Source organism: Ornithorhynchus anatinus, chromosome 16, assembly GCF_004115215.2.
Source record: "Ornithorhynchus anatinus isolate Pmale09 chromosome 16, mOrnAna1.pri.v4, whole genome shotgun sequence".
Classification (NCBI taxonomy): Eukaryota; Metazoa; Chordata; class Mammalia; order Monotremata; family Ornithorhynchidae; genus Ornithorhynchus; species Ornithorhynchus anatinus.
The window spans coordinates 42,626,568-42,652,374 of NC_041743.1; the positions used below are offsets into that span (position 1 = coordinate 42,626,568).

The following is a 25,807-nucleotide window of genomic DNA, read 5'->3' on the forward strand; positions in this document are numbered from 1 at the left end:
GTCCAAGCTGAGCCAATCTCCCTGCTTCCCTCCAGTGAAAACAGCTCATGTGTCCTCTAGAAAAAGGATTTCAGCAACAGCCCCAAAGCCCAGCTGTCCCAGCCCAACCCCATAGGGACAATCCATCCAGAGCATCCCTTACTAACCCAAAGCTCTGGAGTGTGTGATTTCATGCGAGACAACATCACGGCAGGACACCACCTGTTGTGCGGCATCTGTCACGTTTTCCTTCCAGGACTGCCGACGAGTTTAGTCCCCGAGCTCCCCTGCCCACCCCCCCCCCCCCGCAAAAGAAAAACAACAAACCCCCTCAGTCAGTCAACTGCTTTGCCAGAGAAACCAGAGACCAAACCCAGATGGACGCGGGGAAGTGGGTGGAGGGAGGGGAGAAAGGGAAGAGAGACCAGTTTCCAAAATTCCAAGAATGCAAGCCATTATTTTGTGTGCACTGGCTGGAAAGCATTCTGGGATTTGTAGTCCAGATAGTCCCACAGTAACCAAAATGTGCAAATTATTGGGGGGGGGGGCGGGCGGGGAGGGGTGAACGACCAGTTTGGGATTTTTTTTTTTCCCAAAGGAAGGGTGTGGGGCTGGGGGGTGGTGATAAGAGGAAGAGGTGGCAGTCAAGGAGGGGGTGAGGACAAGAGGAAGAGGTGGCAATCTGATAAGTTAGAGACCGGTGAGGTGGGCAATCCTTTTCTGCAGCTGATGTTGCCGAGACTTGAGCTGCCTCTTCTCCACGGCCAACCGCTTCTCAGCACTGACCAGCGACTGCAGGTACTCAGACGCCTTGCTCAGTATCACCACCTTAGGGGCCTTGGAGCAGCTCGCCAGGCCAGGCACCTGGTCCCTCAGAGCCAGAAACCGTGAGCGGAGATCGTTCCGCCTCTTGCGTTCCAAGAAGTTGTGGTTTTTCCTCTTGGCCACATCCTCGGTATCAGAGCTGGGGGCGCTCCCAGGCTTGGCGTGACAGGGCCGGGAAGACGGGCTCTCCGGTGACGGTTCCGAGGGGCTGACCGGCTCTTCCTCCTCCTCTTCTTCCTCCTCTTCCTCCTCCTCCTCCTCTTCTTCTTCTTCCTCCTCCTCCTCCTCCTCTTTGGCCTTCTTTGGAGCCTCTGCCTGAGGGCAGGCGTCTGGGGGGAAGCGGGCTGCATAGTTGTGTTGCTGCTGGTGGATGGAGATGTGGAAGTGTTTCATGCAGGGATCCAGGGGGTCAGCCCGCACCGTGATGGTGACTGGTTTCCGGACGCTCAGGGACTGTCTCTTCTCCACCGTCACCACGTCAATCTCTTCACCCTCTGAGAGATTGAAAAATGAAAAGTCAACCGGCCTCTCGCCAAAGTTCCCGGGGCCCCAGGGGTCTGCAACCCTGTCCTGGGATGTCTGGGTGACAACCAACCTGATTTAGACAATAAACAGGAGAGCGGGAATGAGGGAATTTAGAAACCAGCTGATTCCCTCGATGGGGAACGGTTGGGGTGGGTGGGGTGGGTGGGGGAGCAGGAGTAAAAAGAGAGAAAATTAAGAAGGAAAATATTCTCCGATTCCTTTTTACAGACAAGAACAGAAGACAGACCTAGGCCAACTGCCCCCAATCTTCACAGTGTCCCTTCCAGGGAGAGAGGGGGAGAGGGAGAGGCACTCTGGCCTGGGACAAAGTTTCGCTATAAAGATCTTCTCCCTAGTCGGGTTCTTTCATGCCCCATCAGCATTGTAAATGAGGGATATGTGGGCAGCTCCGTCCTTTGTTCCCCACTCAGTGCTGCTTCGCACTTGGGTGACTTGTTACTTTTCACAAGTTATAAATCCTATTCATCCCTCACCAACCCTAGTACTCGGCCATCCCATTCAGCAGAAGGTTTTCAGAGACAAGGGGAGTTACAATCCTCCCTTAGCCCACAGTGGGGGAGGAATGGGGGTCCCCTTTAAGAGCACTTTACTACTGGGTTCAATGGGCCTCTAAAGACATTCATCATTCTCTCTCTCTCACCCCCCCCCCCCCACATCCCCCGCCCCCCCCCCCACACATGTACAAACACACACACACCCTTCCCTGAAGTGTGGGCCAGAGGTGTTTTGAGATTTGGTAAAAAGTTAGGATTTTTCTAAGTAAAAGAGGAACAGATGTCCCTGTCTAAAAGTGGGAATTAAAGCGGATCTGGTTTTTTTGCCACCGCTCCCTGTGGCATTTGCGAGGTTTTATCAGAGACGGGTATGCCCAGCACCAAATGGCTGTCAAGGCGGTGCTGAGAATAGAAAATACAGCCGGGTGGCACCAAGCTTGCTCCCTAAATTAATCTCCCTTCCCCTTGCGCCCTCAGGCATATGACCGAGGATTAACTGATTCTCCCAGAAGAGTTTGGCTCTCTGGTAACCGGTTGGTGTGTTTGAAAAAGTCCTGTTTTACCCACCTCTTTCAGACTATTTAAAAAAAACAAAAACAAACCATTTTGAACTCTGTTTCCTGGTCCTTTTGCACAGCGAGCCGCCTGTCACTAAAACTTCCATTGTGTGAACAGTACTATTATTTCCCCATTAATAAAAATCCTACGGCTTCAGCACTTCTTCCTTTAGTAGAGTGATTGGCTGACTGGGTTGTGTTTGGAATGTTGCTCCAGCAAGATCCCTGGCCTTCATTGGTGGAGCCCGGCAGTCAGTCAAGGGGCCCCCCCTCTCATTGTTTGCAATCTGTTGCTTTTTGTTCCCAGGCCATGTGGCCAGCACATGAACCAGGGGGGCCTTTGGAAACAAGATCAGGTAAAAGGGCAGGTCAGCAGAGCGGTGTGCTCAGAGGGGAGAAACAACAGAAACCAAGGTAACCTTCGCAACCCCAGTTAAGGTGAAGATCCGCAGCCTGTTTGTGATTTCACCGTGTTCCGAATCTAAAGCTCGTGGGCTCAAGGGAGGTGCTGTCTGTTCCGGCCTATGAGAAAGTGGTCTTTTCTACAGGGGCCTGGTGATGTCGGGCTAAGTCGGATTCAGGACCCGACGAGGGTATCCTGGCCCAGCGAAAAGGGGTTCTCGAGGTGGAAAAGGAAGCCTGGCCAAAATGGAACCCGGCCATTTTTCGCCATCACGGCTGGGGCAAGACAGGCCCCGAGTTCGGGGGACGGAGAGGGTTCATCAGGGTGGAGGAAAAAACCTAACTAGCAGGAAAATTCTCACTCTCCCCCCTGCCCCCCCACCGCCAAGAAGTGACTAAAAAGTCCCCAAACTATTAAATGAGGGTGTGGCCGTCCGAACACTAGTAGAAACCTGTAGTGGATTATTCTTCTCAAGAGCACTCTGCATGTGATAATTAGCCTCTGACCCTGGGGTTCCGTTTTAATGCAGTTTTTAAATTGTCCATCGCTTGTCCTAGGCTTCGCCTAGCATTTCGAGCAGCTAGACACTGGGTGACCGTCACTTCTTCAGCTGCAGAAAGGCCGAACTCCCAGTGACCCCCCCAGTGGGAAGAAAGATCTTGGTTTTCCCCCCTATCGATAGCTCTTGCCCTGAGAAAAGCCAAAAGGTCAGGTACCCAAGGTGCCTTCTGCTACTCCTATCTACTCTCCCATAGCATCACGATTGCAGGGTACTAGCCTGGTCCAATCAGTCGGAGAAACGAAAAACCCACAAACCACCAGGGGCCGGGGTGGGGGGAGAAAAAGGAACCAGGGAGGGCATTGCAAAAGTTCACGAATTATTTTCTTTCTTTAAAAAGGAAAAGAAGACTTTAGATTTTAATCAGAGGAACTGGTCTGCTACCCACAGAAAAAGAGAGCTGAGGTAGAGGCACGGGGCACAGACTCGAGCGGACCCCGTGGGGAGGGAAGAGCTGACTTCCTCTTCCCACCCCACACCCAGGATCAAACCGGTGAGGTTACGGGGGTGAAGGGGAACGACTACCTTCCCTCTCCCCACCACCGGCCGGCCCTGCCTCAAGCTGACACCGTGGGGAGGGGACAGCTGCCTTCCTCTTGCTCTTCCCACCGGACACGCGGGGCCAAACTGGTGGGGTTATGGAGGTGAAGGGGGACACCCACCTCCCCTCTCCCCACCACCTGCCGGCCCTGCCTCAAGCTGACCCCATGGTGGGGGGAATAGCTGGCTTCCTTTTGATCTTCCAAGCACTTAGGACAGTGCTCTGCACATAGTAAGCACTCAAATACTATTGAATGAATCTTCCCACCTCACATCCAGCGTAAAAACTGGTGGAGTTATGAGGGTGAAGAAGAACTCCTACCTCCCCCTCCCCACCACCGGCCAGCCTTGCCTCAAACTGACCCCGTGAGGAGGGAATAGCTGGCTTCCTCCCGCTCTTCCCACCGGACACCCAGGACCCAACTGGTGGGGTTATGGAGGTGAAGGGGGACACCTGCCTCCCCCCTCCCCACCACCGGCCAGCCTTGCCTCACACTGATCCCATGGGGAGGGAATAGCTGGCTTCCTCTTGCTCTTCCCACCGGACACCCGGGGCCCAACTGGTGGGGTTATGGGGGTGAAGGGGGACACCTACCTCCCCCTCCCCACCACCGGCCGGCCCTGCCTTCTTCGGACCCCAGGGGCATCAAATGGGCGGGGGGCCTCCGGTACCCACGCCACTTTCCCAGACTATTTACCAACACACCCACGTGTGAAGGGCCACTGGCTGGCTCGGGGGCTCGGCTCTGGGCCAGGAGAGAAGGGGGCGGGACCGCAGCCTCGCTGGTCATCTAATGTCCCTCCGGACAGATGGGAGGGAGGAAGAAAAGGCTTCCCTTCCATCCCAGTAGCCTCCCTTTCAGCCCAGTAGCCTCCTTTCCATCCCAGTAGCCTCACCTCATCCCAGTACCCTCACGTCCATCCCAGTAGCCTCCCTTCCATCCCAGTACCCTCACGTCCATCCCAGTAGCCTCCCCTCCATCCCAGCAGCCCCTTACCCGAATCACTCTGGCTCTCGGAGCCGGACAAGGCCTGCAGCTTGTTGTCTCCGGGTGGGCAAGGAAAGACGGCGGCGGGGTCGACGCACTCGCCCCCGGGGTGCCCGAGCCCCGGGTCCTGGGCGACCCCCGCCCCCGCCGGCTTCAGCGGGTTAACCCTCTGCGTGCCGGCCGAAAGTTTATCACTCATCACTTTCTCCAGCCTCTCCCGGGCCGAGAAGCCGCTCCACATGCAGTCGCTGCGGATGATGGAGGCGTAGTTCCTGGGGAAAGCTTTGGTGCTGGAGGTCCGGTACTCGGGCTCGTCCCCTCCTCCTCCTCCTCCTCCTCCTCCCCAGGAGGGGCAGGGCTCGGACAGGCGGTCCGCGGCGGAGGAACAACAGGCGCCCCCGCCATGTCCCCAGGGAGGGGACATGGGGGGCGAGGGAACCAGCTCGAATTTCTTCCAGATGTCCTCGCTGGGCGCCGTGGAGCGGTAGAAGTCCTCCTCGCCGTCGTAGTCGTAGAAATAGTGCTGGTACGAGTCCAAATCCATCGCTTCTCCCTGCGAGGAAGGGGCACGTGTGGGCAGGGAGAAGAGACCTCCCTCCCCAGCCAGGACCCCAATCCCCCCCCCCCCACCTCCTCCTCCTCTAAGCGCGGTAGGAGAGGGCGCTAAGGAAGAAAAGCCCTCCCTTCTCCACGACCCCCCTTAGAAGCCCCTCGCCCGGCCTTCCAGCTCGAGTTTGCAGCCAGGAGGGAGTGCCCGGGTTTCCCCGGGGGGGTGGGGGAAGACCTCCCTGCTGAGCCCCCCAAGGGGGGGGGGGGGCAAACTAACTTTCCCTCGGCGTCGTTGGAAGGAGGAATGCCAGGGTGGGGGGAGAAAAGCCCGCCCCCTCCCCTCTTGCCTGTCCCCTCGGGCCCGCCTCACCTCGCTCCGAGCCTCGTGGGCAAGCGACCTCCCGGCGCCCTCGACGCTTGGCGCGGAGTGGCCGGTCCTGGCACCTCGGAGGGCCCCGGCACCGTCCCCGGGCCCCGAGGATCAAAGGGAGCGCAGCCGGACTCGGCGGTATTGTTCGCAGGCTCCCTTATATCCAGCCCGAGCAGGAGGCGTCCATTTGCATAGTGGGCGGGAGATGGCTGGTGAAGCCCCCTCCCCTCCCTGCCCCCTCCCCCCGCCCCCGGGGCGGCTGGCAGGACCAGCCCCACCTCCCCCCCCCCCCCACCGGGACCCCCCGCTGCCCTCCCCGGTGCCCGGCTAAGAGGTGGGTGATGCAACGGAGCTGCAACGCTGGGAAATGCAAAGGCCGGACACCCCTCCCTCCCCTCCGTTCATTCCGCCGTATTTACGGAGCGCCGGCTGCGTGCGGAGCACTGCCCTAAGCGCTGGGGAGAGTCCGATGCATCAGGAGAGACGGAGGCGATCCCTGCCCACAACGGGCTGCCCGTCAAAGAGAAGCAGCGTCGATTACTGCTCCTCTGCGGGCTCTGTACTAAGCGCTGGAGGGGGGGATACAAGCTGCTGTTGGTTAAGCCGCTTAATAATAATAATAATAATAATAATGTTGGAATTTGTTAAGCCCTTACTATGTGCAGAGCACTGTTCTAAGCGCTTGGGTAGACATAGGGGAATCGGGTTGTCCCACATGGGGCTCACCGTCTTAATCCCCATTTTACAGATGAGGGAACTGAGGCCCAGAGAAGTGAAGTGACTTGCCCGCAGTCACACAGCTAAGTGGCAGAGCTGGGATTCGAACTCATGACCTCTGACTCCAAAGCCCGGGCTCTTTCCACTGAGCCACGCTGCTTACTAGGTGCCAGCCACTGTACTGAGCGCTGGGATCCATAACAATAATAATGGTGATTGCTAAGCGCTTACTAGGTGCCAAGCACCAGCTTGTATCTGTTAAGCCGCTTACTATGTGCCAGCCACTGTACTGAGCGCTGGGGTCGATAATAATGATGGTAATTGTAAAGCGCTTACTAGGTGCCAAGCACAAGCTTGTATCTGTTAAGGCGCTTACTGTGAGCCAGGCACTCTACTAAGCGCTGGGATCGATAATAATGGTGATTGTAAAGCGCTTAGTAGGTGCCAAGCACATGTTGGTATCTGTTAAGCCGCTTACTATGTGCCACTCACTCTACTAAGCGCTGGGGTGGATATAAGGTTGTATTTGTTAGACGCTTACTAGGTGCCAGGAGCTGTAACTAAGCGCTGGGGTGAATTGTTGTCCTGTTGTCTTATGCTGTCGAGTCGTGTACAAGCTTGTATTTGTTAAGCGCTTACTATGTGCCAGCCACTGTACTAAGCGCTGGGGTGAATACAAGCTCATACTTGTTAGGCGCTTACTACGTGCCAGCCGCTGCACTAAGCACTGGGGTGGCTACAAGAACACGGGTTTGGGAATCCGAGGTCGTGGGTTCTAATCCCAGCTCCTCCCCTTGTCTGCTGTGTGGCCTTGGGCAAGTCACTTCATGGTGCCTCAGTTCCCTCATCTGTAAAATGGGGACAGCTGGGACAACCTGATCACCTTGCATCTTCCCCCCAGCGCTTAGAACAGTGTGTGGCCTATAGTAAGCGCTTAACAAATATCATCATTATTACTACAAATAAACAGATATTGATATAAATACCTTCCCGGCGCAGCTGATGCGGGCTACTTGCAGGATGCTTAGTTTGCCTGCTACACGCTTGGGGCAGTGCCCGGGCACAGCCTCTTACCGGGGTGGAGGCGGCCCCGGGACCGAGCACGAGGTTCCCCTGTTGCAGGACAGGCCGTGGGATGGGGAGGACGACTCTTAAACTTCACCCGCTCCTTTCATAATCATATAATTGTATTTGTTAGCACTTACTATGTGCCATCCACTGTACTAAGCGCTGGAAGGGATACAAGGTAATCAGGTTGTCCCATGAGGGGCTCAGTCTTAATCCCCATTTTACAGATGAGGGAACTGAGGCCCAGTGAAGTGACTTGCCCAAAGTCATACAGCTGACAGGTGTCGGATTAGAACCCATGACCTCTGACTTCCAAGCCCGGCCTCTTTCCACTAAGCCACGCCGCTTCTCTACGAGCTTGTATCTTTTAAGCTGCTTACTATGTTCCAGGCACTGTACTAAGCGCTAGGGTGGATACAAGCTTGTATCTGTTAAGCCCTTTACTATGTGCCAGCCACTGTACTAAGTGCTGGGGTGAATACAAGCTTGTATTTAAGCCGCTCACTAGGTGCCAGATACTGTACTAAGCAGTGGGGTGAATACAAACTTGTATTTAAGCGCTTACTATGTGCCAGCCACTGTACTAAGCGCTGGGGTGGATACCAGCAGATCAGTTTGGACCGAATTCCTGTCCCACCTGGGGCTTAGTCTCCATCCACACTTTCCAGATGAGGGAACTGAGGCCCAGAGAAGTGAAGTGACCTGCCCGCAGTCACAGAGCAGATAAGTGGCAGAGTCGGGATTAGAACCCGTGACCCGCTGACTCCCAGGCCCGGGCTCTAGCCACTGCACCACCCTGCTTCTCTTTTGCCACTGCTCCCCTCGCGGCCCGCAGATCTCGGCCCCGCGGGGTTTCCCAGCGCCAATTGGGGGTGGGTGGGTTGGGAGGATCCGAATCCAGAACCGTGAGAACTGGGAGACACAGCCGGTCTTCGGAGCAGCGCCGCCTGGTGGCCCTCAGGCGTCCTGTCCACGGTTGGAAGGAATCGATCGATCCTATTTATTGAGCGCTTATTGGGTGCAGAGCACTGTTCTAAGCGCTCGGGAGAGGACAACAGAACCGAGGTGGTAGACAACTTCCGTGCCCACAACGAGCTGACAGTCTAGAGGAGATTAATAAGGGGGTGGGGAGGGAAGGGGATCATCCCCCAGGTGTTTAATAATAATAATAATTAATAATAATAATAATGAGGGCATTTGTTAAGCGCTCACTAAGCGCCCAAGCACCGTTTTAAGCGCTGGGGAGGGGATACAAGGTAACCAGGTTGTCATTCATTCAATAGTATTTATTGAGCGCTTACTATGTGCAGAGCACTGTACTAAGCGCTTGGAATGGACAAGTCGGCAACAGATAGAGACGGTCCCTGCCCTTCGACGGGCTTACAGTCTAATCGGTGTCCCACGTGGGGCTCACAGTCTTAATCTCCATTTTACAGATGAGGAAACTGAGGCCCAGAGAAGGGAAGTGACTTGCCCGAGGTCACACAGCTGACAAGTGGCGGAATCGGGATTCGAACCCATGACCTCTGACTCCCAAGCCCGCGCTCTTTCCACTGAGCCACGCTGCTTCTCGTGGGCCTGAGGGCTGGGGTGGGGGAGCCGGGGGTGAGAAAGGGAAAGGGAGAAGCCGAGGAGGTGGCTGGGTTCGGAGGGGTGGAGCATAGGGAAAATAAACACATTTGCTTCCAAGGCGGGCAATAAAAGCCGAGCCCTATCCTGCAATGAGGAAGATAAACTCTGCTCTTTGGGGGGGCGAGGGGGGGGGTCTCCCTACAAGTTTTCTTCCCCTCCGAGGGCTTTTGACCTCTTATCGTCCAATAAGTAAGCCAGTGCGGGGCCCGGCCCTGCCACAAAAATACCTGACCCGCAGAAGAAATAGGGACAGGCGGTTCAGGCCCAAGGAGAAACACCCTGATCCCCGCTGCCGCCCCTTGTTAATGAATTAGAGGCTCCTTCCCCCCAAGACAGGGGCGGGGGTGGGGAAGGCAGGTGGAGGGAGTGTGATGGACAGGCTCTCAGACAGTGTAAATATTTGGGCTTTAGCCCCTAATTGCTTCCTGAAGGCCTTGGGGGAAGTGAGATCGCACCCTGACAGGGAATTATCGGGAGAAAGGCGGAGTCTGGTCGTTTCCATAACCTGGGGAGGAGGTGGGCGTAGGGGGAGAACTGGAGCCCTCCCAGTAAGGCTTGAGAGAATAATAATGTTGCTTTTGTTAAGCGCTTACTATGCGTGGAGCACTGTTCTAAGCGCTGGGGGATTTACAGGGTCGTCAGGTTGTCCCACGTGAGGCTCAGAGTCGTAATCTCCATTTTACAGATGAGGGAACTGAGGCACAGAGAAGTGAAGTGACCTGCCCACAGTCACGCAGCTGACAAGTGGCAGAGCTGGGAGAGAATGAGGTGTCAATGTGATGGCTGCCCAGAGGGAATTTAACCGGGAGCTCCTGAAGTCCAGTTCTGAAAAGTTTAGGGTCTAAGGTCATATGGAGAAGCAGTGTGGCTCAGTGGAAAGAGCCTGGGCTTATGGGTTCGAATCCCCGATCTGCCACTTGGCAGCTGTGTGACTGTGGGCAAGTCACTTCACTTCTCTGTGCCTCAGTTACCTCCTCTGTAAAATGGGGATTAACTGTGAGCCTCACATGGGACAATCTGATTACCCTGTATCTACCCCAGCGCTTAGAACAGTGCTCTGCACATAGTAAGCACTTAAATACCAACCTTATTATTATTATTATTTATTTAAACCCTTCCTGGGTTCTTTTGTACCTCTGTTTTGAGCGACTGTCTGGTCAACTGATTATAGTAATCCCACTTGTAAATATCTTTTATGACCTTCTTCCCCTCCTAGAGTGTAAACTTCTTGCGGGCAGGGATTTTGTTTGCTGTTTCGCTTGTACTTTCTCAAGCACTTAGTAGAGCACATTGCAGCCAGCGGACCCTCAAATAAATACCTACCTTTGCTATTACTCCGTCTCCCCAGATCTGGAGTCCCTCTGCCTGAGAGCAGGCCTTTCACCTGTTCCCTTGAAGCTGATGGTTCACGCTGGATTTGGTTTTTAAGCACGACGGAGAACTTGGAGAGTGGGGAGGGAGAGCAGGTGTCTGGACAGGCTTTTCTCCCAAATAGAGAAAGGGTGAGAGGTCTTTTCCCCCTCCCCCTGTCTGCCTGCACATTTTTGACCAAATGCAGTCTGAGGCCATGGGTGGCCCCGATTTAATAAATCCGAAACAGAACTCCTTACCTTCCCATCCAAACCCTGCCTTTCCCTTGACTTTTCCATCACTGTAGACGGTACCACCATCCTCCCTGACTCACGAACCCATAACTTTGGTGCTATCCTTGACTCAGCTCTCTCTCATTCAACCCACGTATTCAATCTATCACTAAATCCTGTGGCTTCAACCTCCACGACAGCGCTAAAATCCGCCCTTTCCTCTCCATCCAAACTGACTCCACATTATTCCAATCATTTATCCTATCCTGCCTTGATGACCGTATCAGTCTCCTTGCTGACATTCCAGGGAGTTCGAGAGCCTGTGTCCAACTTGATTTGCTTGTATCTATCCCAGCGCTTAGTACAGTGTCTGGCACATAGTAAACATTTAACAAATACCATCATCATTAATTATTACTATCATCACTTCTCTGGGCCTCAGTTACCTCATCTTTAAAATGGGGATTAAGACTGTGTCCATCCTGAATAACTTGTATCTACTCCAGAACTCAGGCAGGGAATGTATCTGTTTATTGTTTTATTGTATTTTCCCAAGCACTTAGAAAAGTACTCTGAACACGATAAGTGCTCAATAAATACGAATGAATGAATGAGTCGACCAAACAACTCAATATAGTGCCTAGCATATGTGGCATAGTGGATAGAGCTTGGGCCTGGGAGTCAGAAGGTCATGAGTTCTAATCCCAGCTCCACTACTTGTCTGCTGTGTGACCTTGGGCAAGTCAATTCACTGGGCCTCAGTTACCTCATCTGTAAAACGGGGATTGAGTCTGGGATCCCCAGTTGGGATGGGGGACTATGTCCAACCTGATTTGCTTATATCCTCCCCAGCGCTTAGAAAATTCCCTGGCACATAGGAAACACTTAAATCAAATAAGAATAATAATAATACTTATTATTATTAAAAAAGGCAGTGTCCCAGGCGTGCCCATTTCAGGCTCCTCAGCCTGGGCTGATCCAGCCCCCAGGGGCCAAGTAAGTTGCTCATTGATTTGTGCCATTTCCATGCTGGTGTGTAGACTGGAAGGCCCCAGGTGGGAGACAGTGAGAAAAGAGCAAAGGAAATGTGCCTCAACGGCCTCACATCCCCCAAAAGCAAGGAGTAGGAATGGGAATCCGGAATTAGAAAGCAGCCACCTAAAACCAAAGACTCCCAAAGTACCCCTTTGGGGCATTATGCTAAGGAGATGGCTCTGGTGCCTCTTGGGATTGGATGCTAGAAAGAGCATCTCCCGCCTCGGGAGGAGTCTGGAAGAGTTGGGGGGGCATTTCAGACGAGCCCGGGACCGACCTATCAACCCTTTCACTCCCACAGCTGAAAGGCTTCAGCGTCCAGGAGATGCTCAGCTGATGTACGTTGCCTGACAGCCAGTGGGACTGATGCAGGGGGAGTTAGAGTTAATTAGTATTTTCTAGAGGCCCAGCCTGTTGTGCAGAGCATTCAGACAGTCTCCGATTTTTTTTTTAATGGCATTTGTTAAGTACTTGTGCCAGGCACTGAATTCAATCAATCATATTAAGTGCTTACTGTGTGCAGGACACTGTACTAAGAACTTGGGGGAGTACGACACAAAAATAATAATAACGTTGGTATTTAAGTGCTTACTATATGCCGAGCATTGTTTTAAGCGCTGGGGTTGATTCAGGGTAATCAGTTTGTCCCATGTGAGGCTCACAGTCTTAATTCCCATTTTACAGCTGAGGACACTGAGGCATCGAGAAGTTAGGTAACTTGCCCAAGGTCACACAGCTGACAGGTGGTGGAGCCTGGATTAGAACCCACGACTTCTGACTCCTAAATCCTTGCTCTTTCCACTGAGCCAAGCTGCAGAAAGCAGCTTAGTGGATAGAGCAGGCACCTGGGAGTCAGAAGGACCTGGGTTCTAATCTCAGCTCTGCCTCATAATAATAATGATGGTATTTGTTAAGCATTTATATGTGCCAAACTCATGTCCGCTGTGTGATCTTGGGCAAATCACTTCACTGGGCCTCAGTGACCTCATCTGTAAAATGGGGATTAAGACAGTAAGCCCCACATGGGACAGGGACTATGTCCAGCTTGATTAGCGTGCACCTACCCCAGCACTTAGAACGCTGCTCAACAAATAATAATAATAATGTTGTAATTTAAGCACTTAAGTCCCATCATCATACCCCAGCCCCCAGCACCTCTGTACCTATTTTTATATGCTATTTTCCCCATCTGTAATTTGTGTCTTTGCCCACTAAACTGTAACAGATTCACATCTACCAACCGTGTTGTGTTGTCTTCCTCTCCTAAGCGCTTAATACAGTACTCTGCATACAGTAAGTGCTCAATAAATACCACTGATTGAAGAGATCACATTTCTTCTCCCGGATCCATCCTTATAGGCCACGAGGCACTTCATAACACTTATGAGGCACTTGAGGAATCTCAGTCAATCAGTGGTATTAATGATCACTGTGCAGAGCACTGTACTCAGTGCTTGGGAGAGTACAAAATAACAGAGCTGGTAGACACTTTCCCTGCCCACAACCAACTTACAGACTAGAGGGGGAGATAGACATTAATATAAATAAATGACAGATAATTACACATAATGTGTAATTATTATGGGGGGGGCTCAGGGAGGGGTGAATAAAGGGTGCAAATCCCAGTGCAGTCTCCTTTCTATAAGAGCTTAGAGACACCGGGAGAGTGAAAAGGGTTTGTTAAGTACCATAAGGTGGATAATTTGGAGTAATTTTCCCCCCTTCCCCCTCCTCTTTAACCTCCCGGTCTCTTCCCCAGGCCATCATTATCATTAAGTAATAGTATTTGAACACCATTAGGCACTTGGCTCTTGCGGGGAGGGGGCGTCCATTTGGGGTGTGATTATCTGGGGGGAAGGGGGGCAGGCCTGGCCTTGCTCCAGAGAGCAGCCCCCGACTGCAAATATTTGAGGTGGGTCACTCTGAGGTGTCAGCGCTGACACCTCACCTCTGGAGGCCACTTCGAAGGCTGCCAGGCCAGTGGAGACAGGCAGGAAAGCTTTTTACTTGTTTGCAGAGTCCTGCTCGGAGTCCTGTTTCCCTGGAGCCAGGCCCTCCTTAGCTGGTTAACTGATTAACCCCAGACCTTATTTGTGCAACTCGCTCTCTCCCTCTTAGGGGGTCTCACCTCCCACCCAACTTCTGCACATCCTCCTTTGCTCTGCAGAAACGGAGTGGAGTGAATTCTCGGCAGGCTTCCGACCCTGAACACCCAAAAGACACCAGAGCAACTTCCCAAAAGAAAGATGAGGGTAGGGATACTCATTCATTCAATCAAATTTAACTGAGTGCTTACTGTGTGCAAAGAATTGTACTAAGCGCTTGAGAGAGTACAATATAACAATAGACATTCCCTCCCATATCCTATCTCTTAACTGTATTCTCCCAAGGGCTAATTGCACGGTATTGTATTCAGGAAGTGCTCAATAAATACCATAACTACTACGACTTTGTAAATTGCTCTGCACACTGATAATCAATAAATTGCCCACGTTAGGCCTCAATAAATGTATTACTGCTACTATCAATGAAAAGCAGCTTGGCCTAATGGTTACAGTAGGGGCCTGGGAGTCAGAAGGAGCTGCCTTCTGATCCCAGCTCTGCCACATGTCGGCTGTGTGACCTTGGGCAAGTTGCTTTACTTCTCTGTGTCTCAGTTCCCTCATCTGGAAAATGGGGATTAAGATGGTGAGCCCCACGTGGGACTTGGAGTAGGTCCAACCTGACTAGCTTGTATCCACCCCGGTGGTAAGTACAGTGCCTGGCACATAGTAAGTGCTTAGTAAATACTATTTAAAAAAGGTATTTATTAAGCTCTTACTAGGTGCAGAGGCCTGTATTAAGCTTGGGAGAATACCATACAAAAATGTAGGCTATGATCCCTGCCTACAAGGGGCACTGTAGGTGCTCAATAAAAGTCTATAATTACTATTTCTGGGACTCATTAATCCTCTTCCCATCTGGTTCAGAGAGGCCAGGAGCCCCGAGAGAGTCTCCTCCCCATTCCATTTCAAAGACCATAATTCTGAGTTGGCCATGAAGTCGGATCACTGAGCAAGCTTCGTCCGGGTGCTAGAGTGTAATCTTCTTGTGGGCAGAGAACTTTATTGCATGTCCCAAGCCCTGCACACTGTGTTCTGCACGGAGTAAGTGCTCAGTGAATACCAGTCAATCTATCAATCATATTGATTGAGCACTGTGTGCAGAACACAGTACTAAACATTTGGGAGGGTACAATGATAGAGAGTTAGATGTGTTTCTTGTTCTCAAAAGGGGGGAGAGATAGTAAAATAAATTACAGATAGGGATATAAATTATAATGGCACTCAAGAGCTTATGTGCCAAGCACTGTTCTAAGCACTGGGGTAGATACAAGTTAATCAGGTCAGACACTGTGGGCTGAGGGTGGAATGAATAAAGGGGACAAATCCCAGTGGAAGGGCCACACAGAAGGGAGAGGGAGTAGGGGAAATGAGATGCGATTTTAAAATACTAGTGAATAAGGCTTTGAAGGTAGGAAGTATGGAGGTCTGTCAGATACAAAGGGGGAGGGAGTCCCAGATTAGGGGCAGGAGGTGAGTGAGGGGTCGGGGATGAGATCTTCGAGACTGAGGTGCAGTGAGTAGGTTGGCAATAGATGAGCAAAGTGAGGGTGTTGAGTTATAGCAGGAACTTATTTGCCAATTTTGTTGTTCTATAATCTCCAGCACTTAACACAGCGCTCTTTACATAGTAAGCACTCCATAAATACCATTGATGATGTTGAAATCAGTGAGGTAATGAAGGAGAACGCTGATTAAGTACCTTAAAACCCATGGTAAGGAGTTTCTCTTCCATCCAGAGATAGGCGTGCAACAACTGGAGGTTCTTTTTTTTTCTTTTTTAATGGTATTTAAGCACTTACTCTGTGGCAGGCACTGTACTTAGTACTAGGGTAGATATGGGTTAATCAGTTTGGACACAGTCCATATTCCAGGTTGGGATAACAGTTTTAATCTCCATTTTACAGATGAGGTAACTGAGCATTAGCAGAGTTAAATGACTTGCCCAAGGTCACCCAGCAGTGGAGCCGGGATTAGAGCCCAGGTCCTTCTGACTCCCATCCCTGTGTTCTATCCACTAGGCCTTGCTCCTACTCACGGTTTTTGAGTGGGGAAGATTTGGACTGAATTTTTTCTTTTTTGTTTTTTTAGAAAAGTAATCCGCACAGCAGTCATTCACTCAGTCATTTTTATTGGGTGCAACTGGGTGCAGGGCATTGTGCTAAGATGGTGGAAAAGTACAGTATAACTACAGACACATACCCTGCCCACAACGAGTTTACAGTCTAGCATCAAGTAGTGACTGGGGTGGGGAAAAGGCAGGAGGTCAGTGAGGAGGCTGATGCAGTGGTCAAGGAGGGATAATAATAATTTAGGTATTTGTTAAGCTCTTACTATGTGCCAAGCACTGTTATAAATGCTGGTAGATACAAGGTAGTCAGGTGGCTCCACATGGGGCTCACGGTCCCCATTTTACAGATGAGGGAACTGAGGCACAGAAAAGTGAAGTGGCCTGCCCAAGGTCACACGGCAGACAAGTGGTGGAGCCGGGGTCAGAACCCACATCCTCTGTCTCCCAAACCTGTGCTCTTTCCACTAAGCCACGTTGCATTTCTTTCAATTAGTGCTTGGATCCGTGAGGTAGCAATTTGGCTGGATAGGAAAAGGCAGATTTTAGAGATGTTGTACAGCACTCTACACACAGTAAGCGCTCAATAAATACGATTGAATGAATGTATATTCACTCCCTCTCCCGGGGCCTGGCCCATGGAGCCGCAGGGAGGGAGAGACTCAAGAGTCAGGGTGGACCCCCAGGGGATTGGAGCGACAGTTTGGGTGGGCTTCTAGGGTGCAGCAGTAGGGATGAGGGGAGGTTGAAGTGGCCCTGGATGCCCAGGCCCTGGGGTTGCCGCTCCTTGGACCCCCACTTATTTGTTGGGGGGCAGGAGGGGGGGGAGTCTTTGGAGCAAATGGAAAGGGGGGGAATGGACCGGGCAGTGGGGAGGGAGGCGGCATTGAGATGCAATGACCGATGCCTTTAGGCCTGGACAATAGAGAGATTGAAGAGCTGGAGGCTTTGTCTGGGGGTGGGGGGAGGTTGGGGGGACCAGACTGTGACTGCCAGAAAAGGAGGGGACAATGGCACGTTTAGGAAAGGAGCAGCCCACCCCCCTCCGACCTCCCCTCCCCACCCACTCCACCGGTTTAGTGGAAAGAGCAGGGACTTGGGAGTCACAGGTCGTGAGTTCTAATCCCCGTTCTGCCACTTGTCGGCTGTGTGACTCTTCACTTCTCTGTGCCTCAGCTACCTCATCTGTGAAATGGAGGGGTGAAGACTGTAAGCCCACAGGGGACCACCCGGTTACCTTGTATCTACCATATAGCAGGAACAGTGCTTAGAACAGTGCTTGGCACATAGTAAGCATTTAACAAATGCCATCATTATCACCAGAGGATTGGGTGGCTTGGGGGGATACCTTCAGGTTCCCCAAAACAGCAGCACCCTTGCGGTTGGCAGCACCCACCCGAGGGTCCCAGGGGAAGGTGGGCATGGAGGATAAAAATAATAATGGTACTTGTTAAGCACTTACTATGTGCAAAGCACTGTTCTAACCGCTGGGGAAGATACAAATTAATCAAGTTGGACCCAATCCCTGTCCCACATGGGGGCTCACATTCTTATCCCATTTTACAGATGAGGGAACTGAGGCCCAGAGAAGTGAAGCAACCTGCCCAAGGTCACACAGCAGACTTGCAGCAGAGCTGGGATCAGAACCCAGATCCATGCTCTATCCACTACGCCACACTGCTTCTCTAAGGAGAAGGAAGCTACTAAAGTTATCACCTCCAGGAAGCCTTCCCAGGCTAATCTCTTATGTCCCCACCCTATTTTCCCCTCACCTATGCACTTGGGTCTGTACCCCCTACATACTTAGGTATTTGTTAAGCACTTACTAGGGGCCAGGCACTGTACTAAGCACGGGGGTGGACACAAGCAACTCCAGTTAGACACAATCCCTGTCCCATATGGGGCTCACGATCTCCATCCCCATTTTACAGATGAGGTACCTGAGTCCCAGAGAAAGGAAGTGACGCACAAGGACACACAACAGACAAGTGGCAGAGCCTGGATTAGAACCCATGACCTGGTGACTTCCAGCCCCGTGCTCTATCCGCTACACCATACTGCTTCCTATATTCTCCCTCACCTATGTTCTTGGGTCTGTACCCCCTAGACCCTTTGATACTCATGCCACCAGCACTTATATGCACATCCTTATCCACTCCTGCTTCCATTATCTACACTTTCTTATTTTCTATCTTCCTCACTAGATAATAACAGCCAGTCACTTATTGAGTACTTAAGTGCAGAACACAGTACTAAGCACTTGGGAGAGTTCAATATAACAAACATAACAGTTCTCCCCCTCTAAACTGTAGCCTCCTTGTAGGTAGGGGATGAATCTGTTTAATGTTCCGTTGTACTTTCCCAAGTATTTAGTACTGTGCAGCTTGGCTCATTGGAAAGAGCCTGGGCTTGGGAGTCAGAGGTCATGGGTTCGACTCCCGGCTCTGCTGCTTGTCAGCTGTGTGACTGTGGGCAAGTCACTTAACTTCTCTGTGCCTCAGTGACCTCATCTGTAAAAATGGGGATTAACTGTGAGCCTCACGTGGGACAACCTGATGACCCTGTATCTACCCCAGCGCTTAGAACAGTGCTCTGCATATAGTAAGCGCTTAACAAATACCAACATTATTATTACACTGTAGGCACTCAATAAAAGCAACTGATCAATTCCCTTCCACATCACTGCTCCAAAATTCCATCTGTCAGGAAAGGCAGCATCCCCCCCCCGCCCCTCCCAAACAGCTGAGACCCCAGCCCACCCTAAATGTGCACAATACCTGAAAAGAGTGAAGGTCCCTGAGCGTGAGCCCCAGACTGGCACCTCCCCCCCTCTTTATCCATGGTGACATTCCTCAGAGCTGATGACGGAAGCCTGGGAATCTTGAGAAAATTCCCACTGGGGCCTCGGCTGGGGTGGGACCTTTTACGAGTGACGTTATTACTAACGAGGTTTAGCAGCTGGCTCCGGGCATCCTGTGCAGGGCCGCTTTATGCTTTCCAGCATGGCCCTAGTGAGGCTGAACGGATGGGAGAGGAGAGAGGCCACCCAGGGGGGCGGTGAGAGACGCTTCTTGAGTGGAGGGGAAGCTGAGCTGGCGTGTCTAGGGCGCCAGTCAGTCGAATGTATTTATTGAGCACTTCACCGTGTACCAGGCACCGTATGAAATGCTTGGGAAAGTACGATACAACAATAAACCGACAAATCCCTTGCCCACGACAAGTTATAGTCTGGGGCGTTTATGCACAAACACAAAGGCACAGAATCTTGGGGTTAGGGGCGTCACACAGGCACCCCCTCCTCCAGCTTCAGGCTCGATCCTCACCCACTCAGAGCAGGTTTCTGGATGGAGGCCTCAGCTCCTTCTAGTCAGCATAAAGTAGTAGATAGAGCCCGGGCCTGGGAGTCAGGAGGTCACGGGTTCTAATCCCTGCTCTGCCTCTTGTCGGTTTTTGACCTTGTGCAAGTCACTTTACTGCCCTGGGCCTCATTTACCTCATCTGGAAAATGGGGATTGAGACTTGAGCCCCAAATGGGTCAACCTGTTTGTATCCACCCCAGCACAGTGCCTGGCACATGGTAAGCACTTAACAAATACCATCATCATTATTATTAGGCAGTCAGTCATATCTATTGAGTGCTTACCATCTGCAGAGAACTGTACTGAGCACTTAGGAGAGGACAACAGAATAATAAACAGACATATTCCCTGCCCACAGAAGAGGTGGCTTGCCCAGTGTCTAGGAGAAGGAGCCCAAACCTTTGTTATTATCTTCAAAGCCCAGGGCCAACTCTATAAAGCCAACTTACCTATCCTCCCCCGCTGGCCCCACAGCTGGGATTTTCTGTCTGCAAAACCGGCCACCTGGAAAGCCAACCAGGAAGAGGGAGAGCTTGGGATCCGGGCTGGTATTCCCTGGAGAAGCTCCTTGGAAGCGGAGGGCCCTCCCCACTCAAGGCTGCCCTTAGCAATCAACCAATCACATGTATTGATCGTTTACGGCGTGCAGAGTGCTGTGGGAAAGCAGCATGGGAGCCAGAAAAACCTGGGTTCGAAATCCAGCTCCCCCACTTGTCTGCTGTGTGACCTCGGGTAAGTCACTTCCCTTCTCCGGGCCTCAGTTATCTCATCTGTAAAATGGGGTTTGAGACTGTGAGCCCCATGTTACCTCATGGTCTAGTGGCAACAGCACGGGCTTAAGGGTCAAAGGACGTGGGTTCTAATCCTGACTCCACCACTGGCCTGCTGTGTGAACTTGGGCAAGTCACAACTTCTCTGTGCCTCAGTTACCTCATCTGTAAAATGGGGATGAAAACTGTGAGCCCCATGTGGGGCAACCTGATCATCTTGTATCCTCCCAGCGCTTAGAACAGTGCTTTGCACATAGTAAGCGCTTAACAAATACCACCATTATTATTATTATCTGTAAAATGGGGATTAAGACTGAGCCCCACGTGGAACAACCTGATGACCTTGTATCTCCCTCAGCGCTCAGAACAGTGCTTGGCTTGTAGTAAGCCCTTAACAAATACCATAATATTATTATGTGGAACAGGGACTATGTCCAACCTGATTAGCTTGTGTCTTCCCCAGCGTTTAGTACAGTGCCTGGCACATAGTAAGCGCTTAACAAATACCATTAAAATGTTGCCGAGACTCTTGTAGGCCTGTGGCGCCATCCAGAGGTATAAACTATGTACTGCAGGGGGAGCATTCCGTGTTAGACTAATGTTCTGAACAAGTCTGGGGTTAGGTTTCAATCGATCAATCAATCACATTTATTGAGCGCTTACTGTTTGCAGAGCGGTTTGGTAATAATCATGATGATAATAATAATGGTAATAATATTCATTCCTTCAATAGTATTTATGGAGCGCTTACTATGTGCAGAGCACTGGACTAAGCGCTTGGAATGGACAATTTGGCAACAGATAATAATAAGGTTGGTATTTGTTAAGTGCTTACTATATGCAGAGCACTGCTCTAAGCGCTGGGGTCATCAGGTTGTCCCACGGGAGGCTCACAGTCTTCATCCCCATTTTACAGATGAGGTAATGGAGGCACAGAGAAGTGAAGTGACTTGCCCACAGTCACACAGCTGACAAGGGGCAGAGGTGGGATTAGAACCCATGACCTCTGCCTCCCAAGCCCGGGCTCTTTCCACTGAGCCACGCTGCTTCTCAAACAGAGAGAGAGACCATCCCTGCCCAATGATGGGCTCACAGTCTAATCGGGGGAGACGAACAGCAGAACAGAACAAAACAAAAACAAGACAACATTATCATGATAAATAGAATCAAGAGGATGTACAGTTCATTTAACAAAATAAATAGGGTAATAATATATACAAATGAATACAGTGCTGAAGGGAAGGGGGGAGGGGGAGGAGCAGAAGGTGGAGGGGGAGCAGAGGGAAAAGGGGGGGTTCAGACTGGGAAGCCCTCTTGGAGGAGATGAGCTCTCAATAATGTTGGTATTTGTTAAGCGCTTACTATGTGCAGAACACTGTTCTAAGCGCTGGGGGAGATACAGGGTCATCAGGTTATCCCACGTGAGGCTCACAATCTTAATCCCCATTTTGCAGATGAGGTAACTGAGGCACCGAGAAGTGAAGTGACTTGCCCAGAGTCACCCAGCTGACAGGTGGGCGGAGCCGGAAGGATTTGTTAAGCCCTTACCACGTGTCAAACACTGTTCTAAACACCAGGGTAGAGGGTTGGACACAGTCCCTGTCTCCCATGGGGACAATCTAAGTAGGAGGGAAAACAGGAGAACTGAGGCACCGAGAAGTGAAGTGACTTGCTCAAGGTCACACAGCAGACAAGTGGCAGAGTAGGAATTAGAACCCAGGTCCTCTGACTCCCAGGCTCTTTCATTCATTCATATGATCGAATTTATTGAACGCTTACTGTGCGCAAAGCGCTGTCCTAAGCGCTTTTGGGAGTGCAAAACAATAGAAGTACAATACTCTTTCCACTAGGCCCCACTGCTTGGCCATCACAGTTGGCTTTGGGCTCCTTTCCCATGTCGGGTGGACAGTCTGTCTTCTCTTAGCTCTCCAAGGTCATGGCCGAGGCTGATTTTGTTCCAACTAGCGGCCCTGACTAATTCTCTGGAGAAGACACTAATGCAAGGAAAAGCCCAGGGGAAACGTGGAAGAGGCCACCTGGCAGCTAGATTGATAGAAACCAGAACGATGATAACGGAAGAACCTTTAGCAAGGTTCTGGATTATGGCCGAAGATAGTATGTTCTGGAAAATATATCCAAAGAGTTGCTATGAGTCAGAAATGACTCAGTGGAACTTATTGTTATCGATAATTTTATTATTAATAATAATGGCCCTGAGAAGCCTCTAAATATTTATATTAATCTCTCTCTCTCTCCCCTCTAGACTGTTGGTGAGCTCATTGTGGGCAGGGATGTGCCTGTTTGTTGTTATATTGTACTCTCCCAAGCGCTTCCCGGCTCCGCCACTCGTCCGCTGTGTGACCTCGGTTAAGTCACCTCATTTCTCTGTGCCTCAGTTTCCTCATCTGTAAAATGAGGTTTGAGACCGTGGGCCCCATGTGGGACGGGGACTGTGTCCAGCCTGATTTGCTTGGATCCACCTCAGCGCTTAGCACATTCATTCAATCGTATTTATCGAGTGCTTACTATGTGCAGAGCACTGGACTAAGTGCTCGGAATGTACAATTCAGCAACAGATAGAGACAATCCCTGCCCGACAACGAGCTCACAGTCTAAACGGGGGAAACAGACCACAAAACAAGTAGTTTCGTGTCAATATCATCAAGATAATTAGAATCATAGATATAGAAACATCATTAACTAAATAGAGTAATAAATGATAATATGCACAGTGTCTGGCACATAGAGAAGCAGCGTGACTCATTGAAAAGAGCCCGGGCTTGGTAGTCAGAGGTCATGGGTTCAAATCCCAGCTCCGCTGCTTGCCAGCTGTGTGACTTTGGGCAAGTCGTTTCACCTTTAGAGGAGCAGCGTGGCGCAGTGGAAAGAGCACGGGCTTTGGAGTCAGGGCTCATGAGTTCAAATCCCAGCTCTGCCACTTGTCAGCTGTGTGACTGTGGGCAAGTCACTTAACTTCTCTGTGCCTCAGTTCCCTCATCTGTAAAATGGGGATTAAGACTGTGAGCCCCACGTGGGACAACCTGATTCCCCTGTGTTTACCCCAGCGCTTAGAACAGTGCTCTGCACATAGTAAGGGCTTAACAAATACCAACATTATTACCTCTCTGGGCTTCAGTTCCCTCATCTGTAAAATGGGGATGAAAACGGTGAGCCCCACATGGGACAACCTGATCAGCTTGTCCCCCCAGAGTGCTTAGAACAGTACTTTGCGCATAGTAAGCGCTTCACAAATACAGCGTGGCTCAGTGGAAAGAACCCGGGCTTGGGAACCAGAGGTCATGGGTTCAGATCCCACTTGTCAGCCATGGGACTTTGGGCAAGTCACTTAACCTCTCTGTGCCTCAGTTACCTCATCTGTAAAATGGGCATGAAGACTGTGAGTCCCACGTGGGACGACCTCATCACCTTGAATCCTCCCCAGTGCTGAGAACAGTGCTTGGCACACAGAAAGCACTTAACAAATGCCTTTATTATCATTATTAAATACCACTATTATTATTAACACACACCATAATTAGTAGTAGTAGTAGTAGTAGAATGTTTTATACAGGGTAAGCGCTCAAGAAATGGAAGGGAATGAATGAATGAATGAACGAACGAATGAATGAATTAACGAATGAATGAATGAACGAACGAACGAATGAATGAATGAATGAATGAATAGGAACCTAATTGTCCACTAGAGGGCGCCGCAGGGTAAATGTTGGAGGGTTTTTGGTATTTGTTAAGCGCTTACTATGTGCAGAGCACTGTTCTAAGCGCTGAGGTAGATACAAGGTAATCAGGTTGTCCCACGTGGGGCTCACAGACGTAACCCCCATTTTAAAGATGAGGTAACGGAGGCACAGAGAAGTGAAGCGACTTGCCCAAAGTCACACAGCTGTTAAGCACTTACTATGTGCCAGGCACTGTACTAAGCGCTGGGATGGATATGAGCAAATGGGGTTGGACGCAGTCCCTGTCCCTTGTGGGACTCGCAGTCTGGAGCCCCATTTTGCGGATGAGGTCACTGAGGAACAGAGAAGTTAAGTGAGTTGCCCAAGGTCACACAGCAGACAAGTGGGAGAGTGGGGATTAGAACGGTCGACCTTCTGACTCCCAGGCCCGTGTTCTACCCACTAGACCATGCTGCTAATAATAACAATAATGATGATAATAAATACCCTTAAGAAAACACTGTACTAAGCACTGGAGAGATACAGGATAAACAGATAAGACACGATCCTGGTCCTTGAAGGGGCTCACAGTCTAAGATAGGAATAATCGTAATAGCAGCAGTCGTAGAATTATTTACGTCCTCTAGACTGTAATCTCATTTTTGTGTGTGTGTGTCTTTTAATAGTATTTGTTAAGTGCTTACTCTGTGCCAGACATTGTACTAAGCGCTGGGGTAGATACAAACAAATCAGGTTGGACTTTGTCCCACATGGGACTCACGGCCTTAATCTCTATTTTACAGATGAAGTAAATGAGGCTCAGAGGAGTGAAGTGACTCTCCCAAAGGTCACACAGCAGACAAGTGGCAGAGCTGGAATTAGAACCCAGGTCCCTCTGACTCCTAGGCCCGGGCTCTAACCACTAGGCAATGTTGCTTCTCGTCGTGGGTGGGAAATGTAGCTACCAACTGAATTGTATTATACTCTCCAAAGCACTTAGTACAGTGTTCTGCACAGGGTAAGCACTTAATAAATATCATTGATTGATTAATTATTAAGAGCTTACTTTCTGCAGGGCAACACATTAAGTGCTGGGAAAGAGTATACAGGTGAGAATTAGACACAGACACCGTCCCTCAAGGGGTTCGCAATCTATGAAAGGAGAACAAGTATTTAATCCCCATTTTATAGATGATGGGCAGCCCCTTAGCATCTCTCCTGATTTGATCAGTTTTTTAAAACAACATTCTGGGATTTAAGAGGAAAAGTGGTCTCCCTCTAGACTCTAAGCTTCTCGTGGGCAGGGAATGTGTCTACCAAGAAGCGTGTCTTCGTAGAAAGACCTGGGCTTAGGAGTCAGAGGTCGTGGGTTCTAATCCCGGCTCCGCCACTTGTCAGCTGGGTGACTTTGGGCAAGTCACTTCACTTCTTTGGGCCTCGGTTCCCTCATCTGCAAAATGGGGATTAAGACCGTGAGCCCCATGTGGGACAACCCGATAAACTGTATCTAACCCACAGTGCTAGGCACATAATAAATGCTTGATATATACCAACATTATTATTATTATTACCAACTCTGTTGGGTTGTACTCTCCCAAGCGCTTAATCCAGTCCTCTACGGACAGTCAGCGCTCAATAAATATCATCGATTGATGGATGTATGAGGAAACTGAAGTACAGGGAAATTAAGCGACGGACCTGAAGTCTCACAGCAGGCAAGTGGCCAAGCCAGGGTTAGAACCCAGGTCCTCTGATTCCCGGCCCCCTGCTCCTTCCATGAGGCCACGCTGTTTCCCAGCTTGCGGGACGTTTGCCTCTCCCCAAATGAAATCATTTTTCCTCATGTTTCTTTTGACCTCATCGCTGTCAAGCTCCAGTGGGTTCCTCCTCACTGGGAATGATGGGATTGGGTGAACAACAATTTTCTGTTCTCACTGTCCACACCCTTCAATATTCTCTTCAGTTCAGCTCATTCATTCATTCGT

At 50.7% G+C, this 25,807-nt stretch overlaps 1 protein-coding gene across 2 annotated transcripts; it reads right to left on the bottom strand.

Annotated features, from left to right (window-relative positions):
• Positions 1-313: 313 nt before the first annotated feature.
• On the bottom strand, positions 314-19,947 carry MYCL (MYCL proto-oncogene, bHLH transcription factor). 2 transcript variants are annotated; one of them, XM_029080326.2, is made up of 3 exons: positions 19,825-19,947; positions 4,902-5,445; positions 314-1,298 (listed from the first exon to the last, which is right to left on the bottom strand). In XM_029080326.2, exons 2-3 carry the CDS (start codon positions 5,434-5,436, stop codon positions 670-672), a joined length of 1,164 nt encoding a protein of 387 aa, XP_028936159.1. In that variant the 5' UTR covers positions 5,437-5,445; positions 19,825-19,947; the 3' UTR covers positions 314-669. The 2 variants fall into 2 exon arrangements, with proteins under 2 accessions (XP_028936159.1, XP_028936158.1); XM_029080325.2 differs by lacking the exon at positions 19,825-19,947 and adding an exon at positions 5,812-5,960.
• Positions 19,948-25,807: the final 5,860 nt, after the last annotated feature.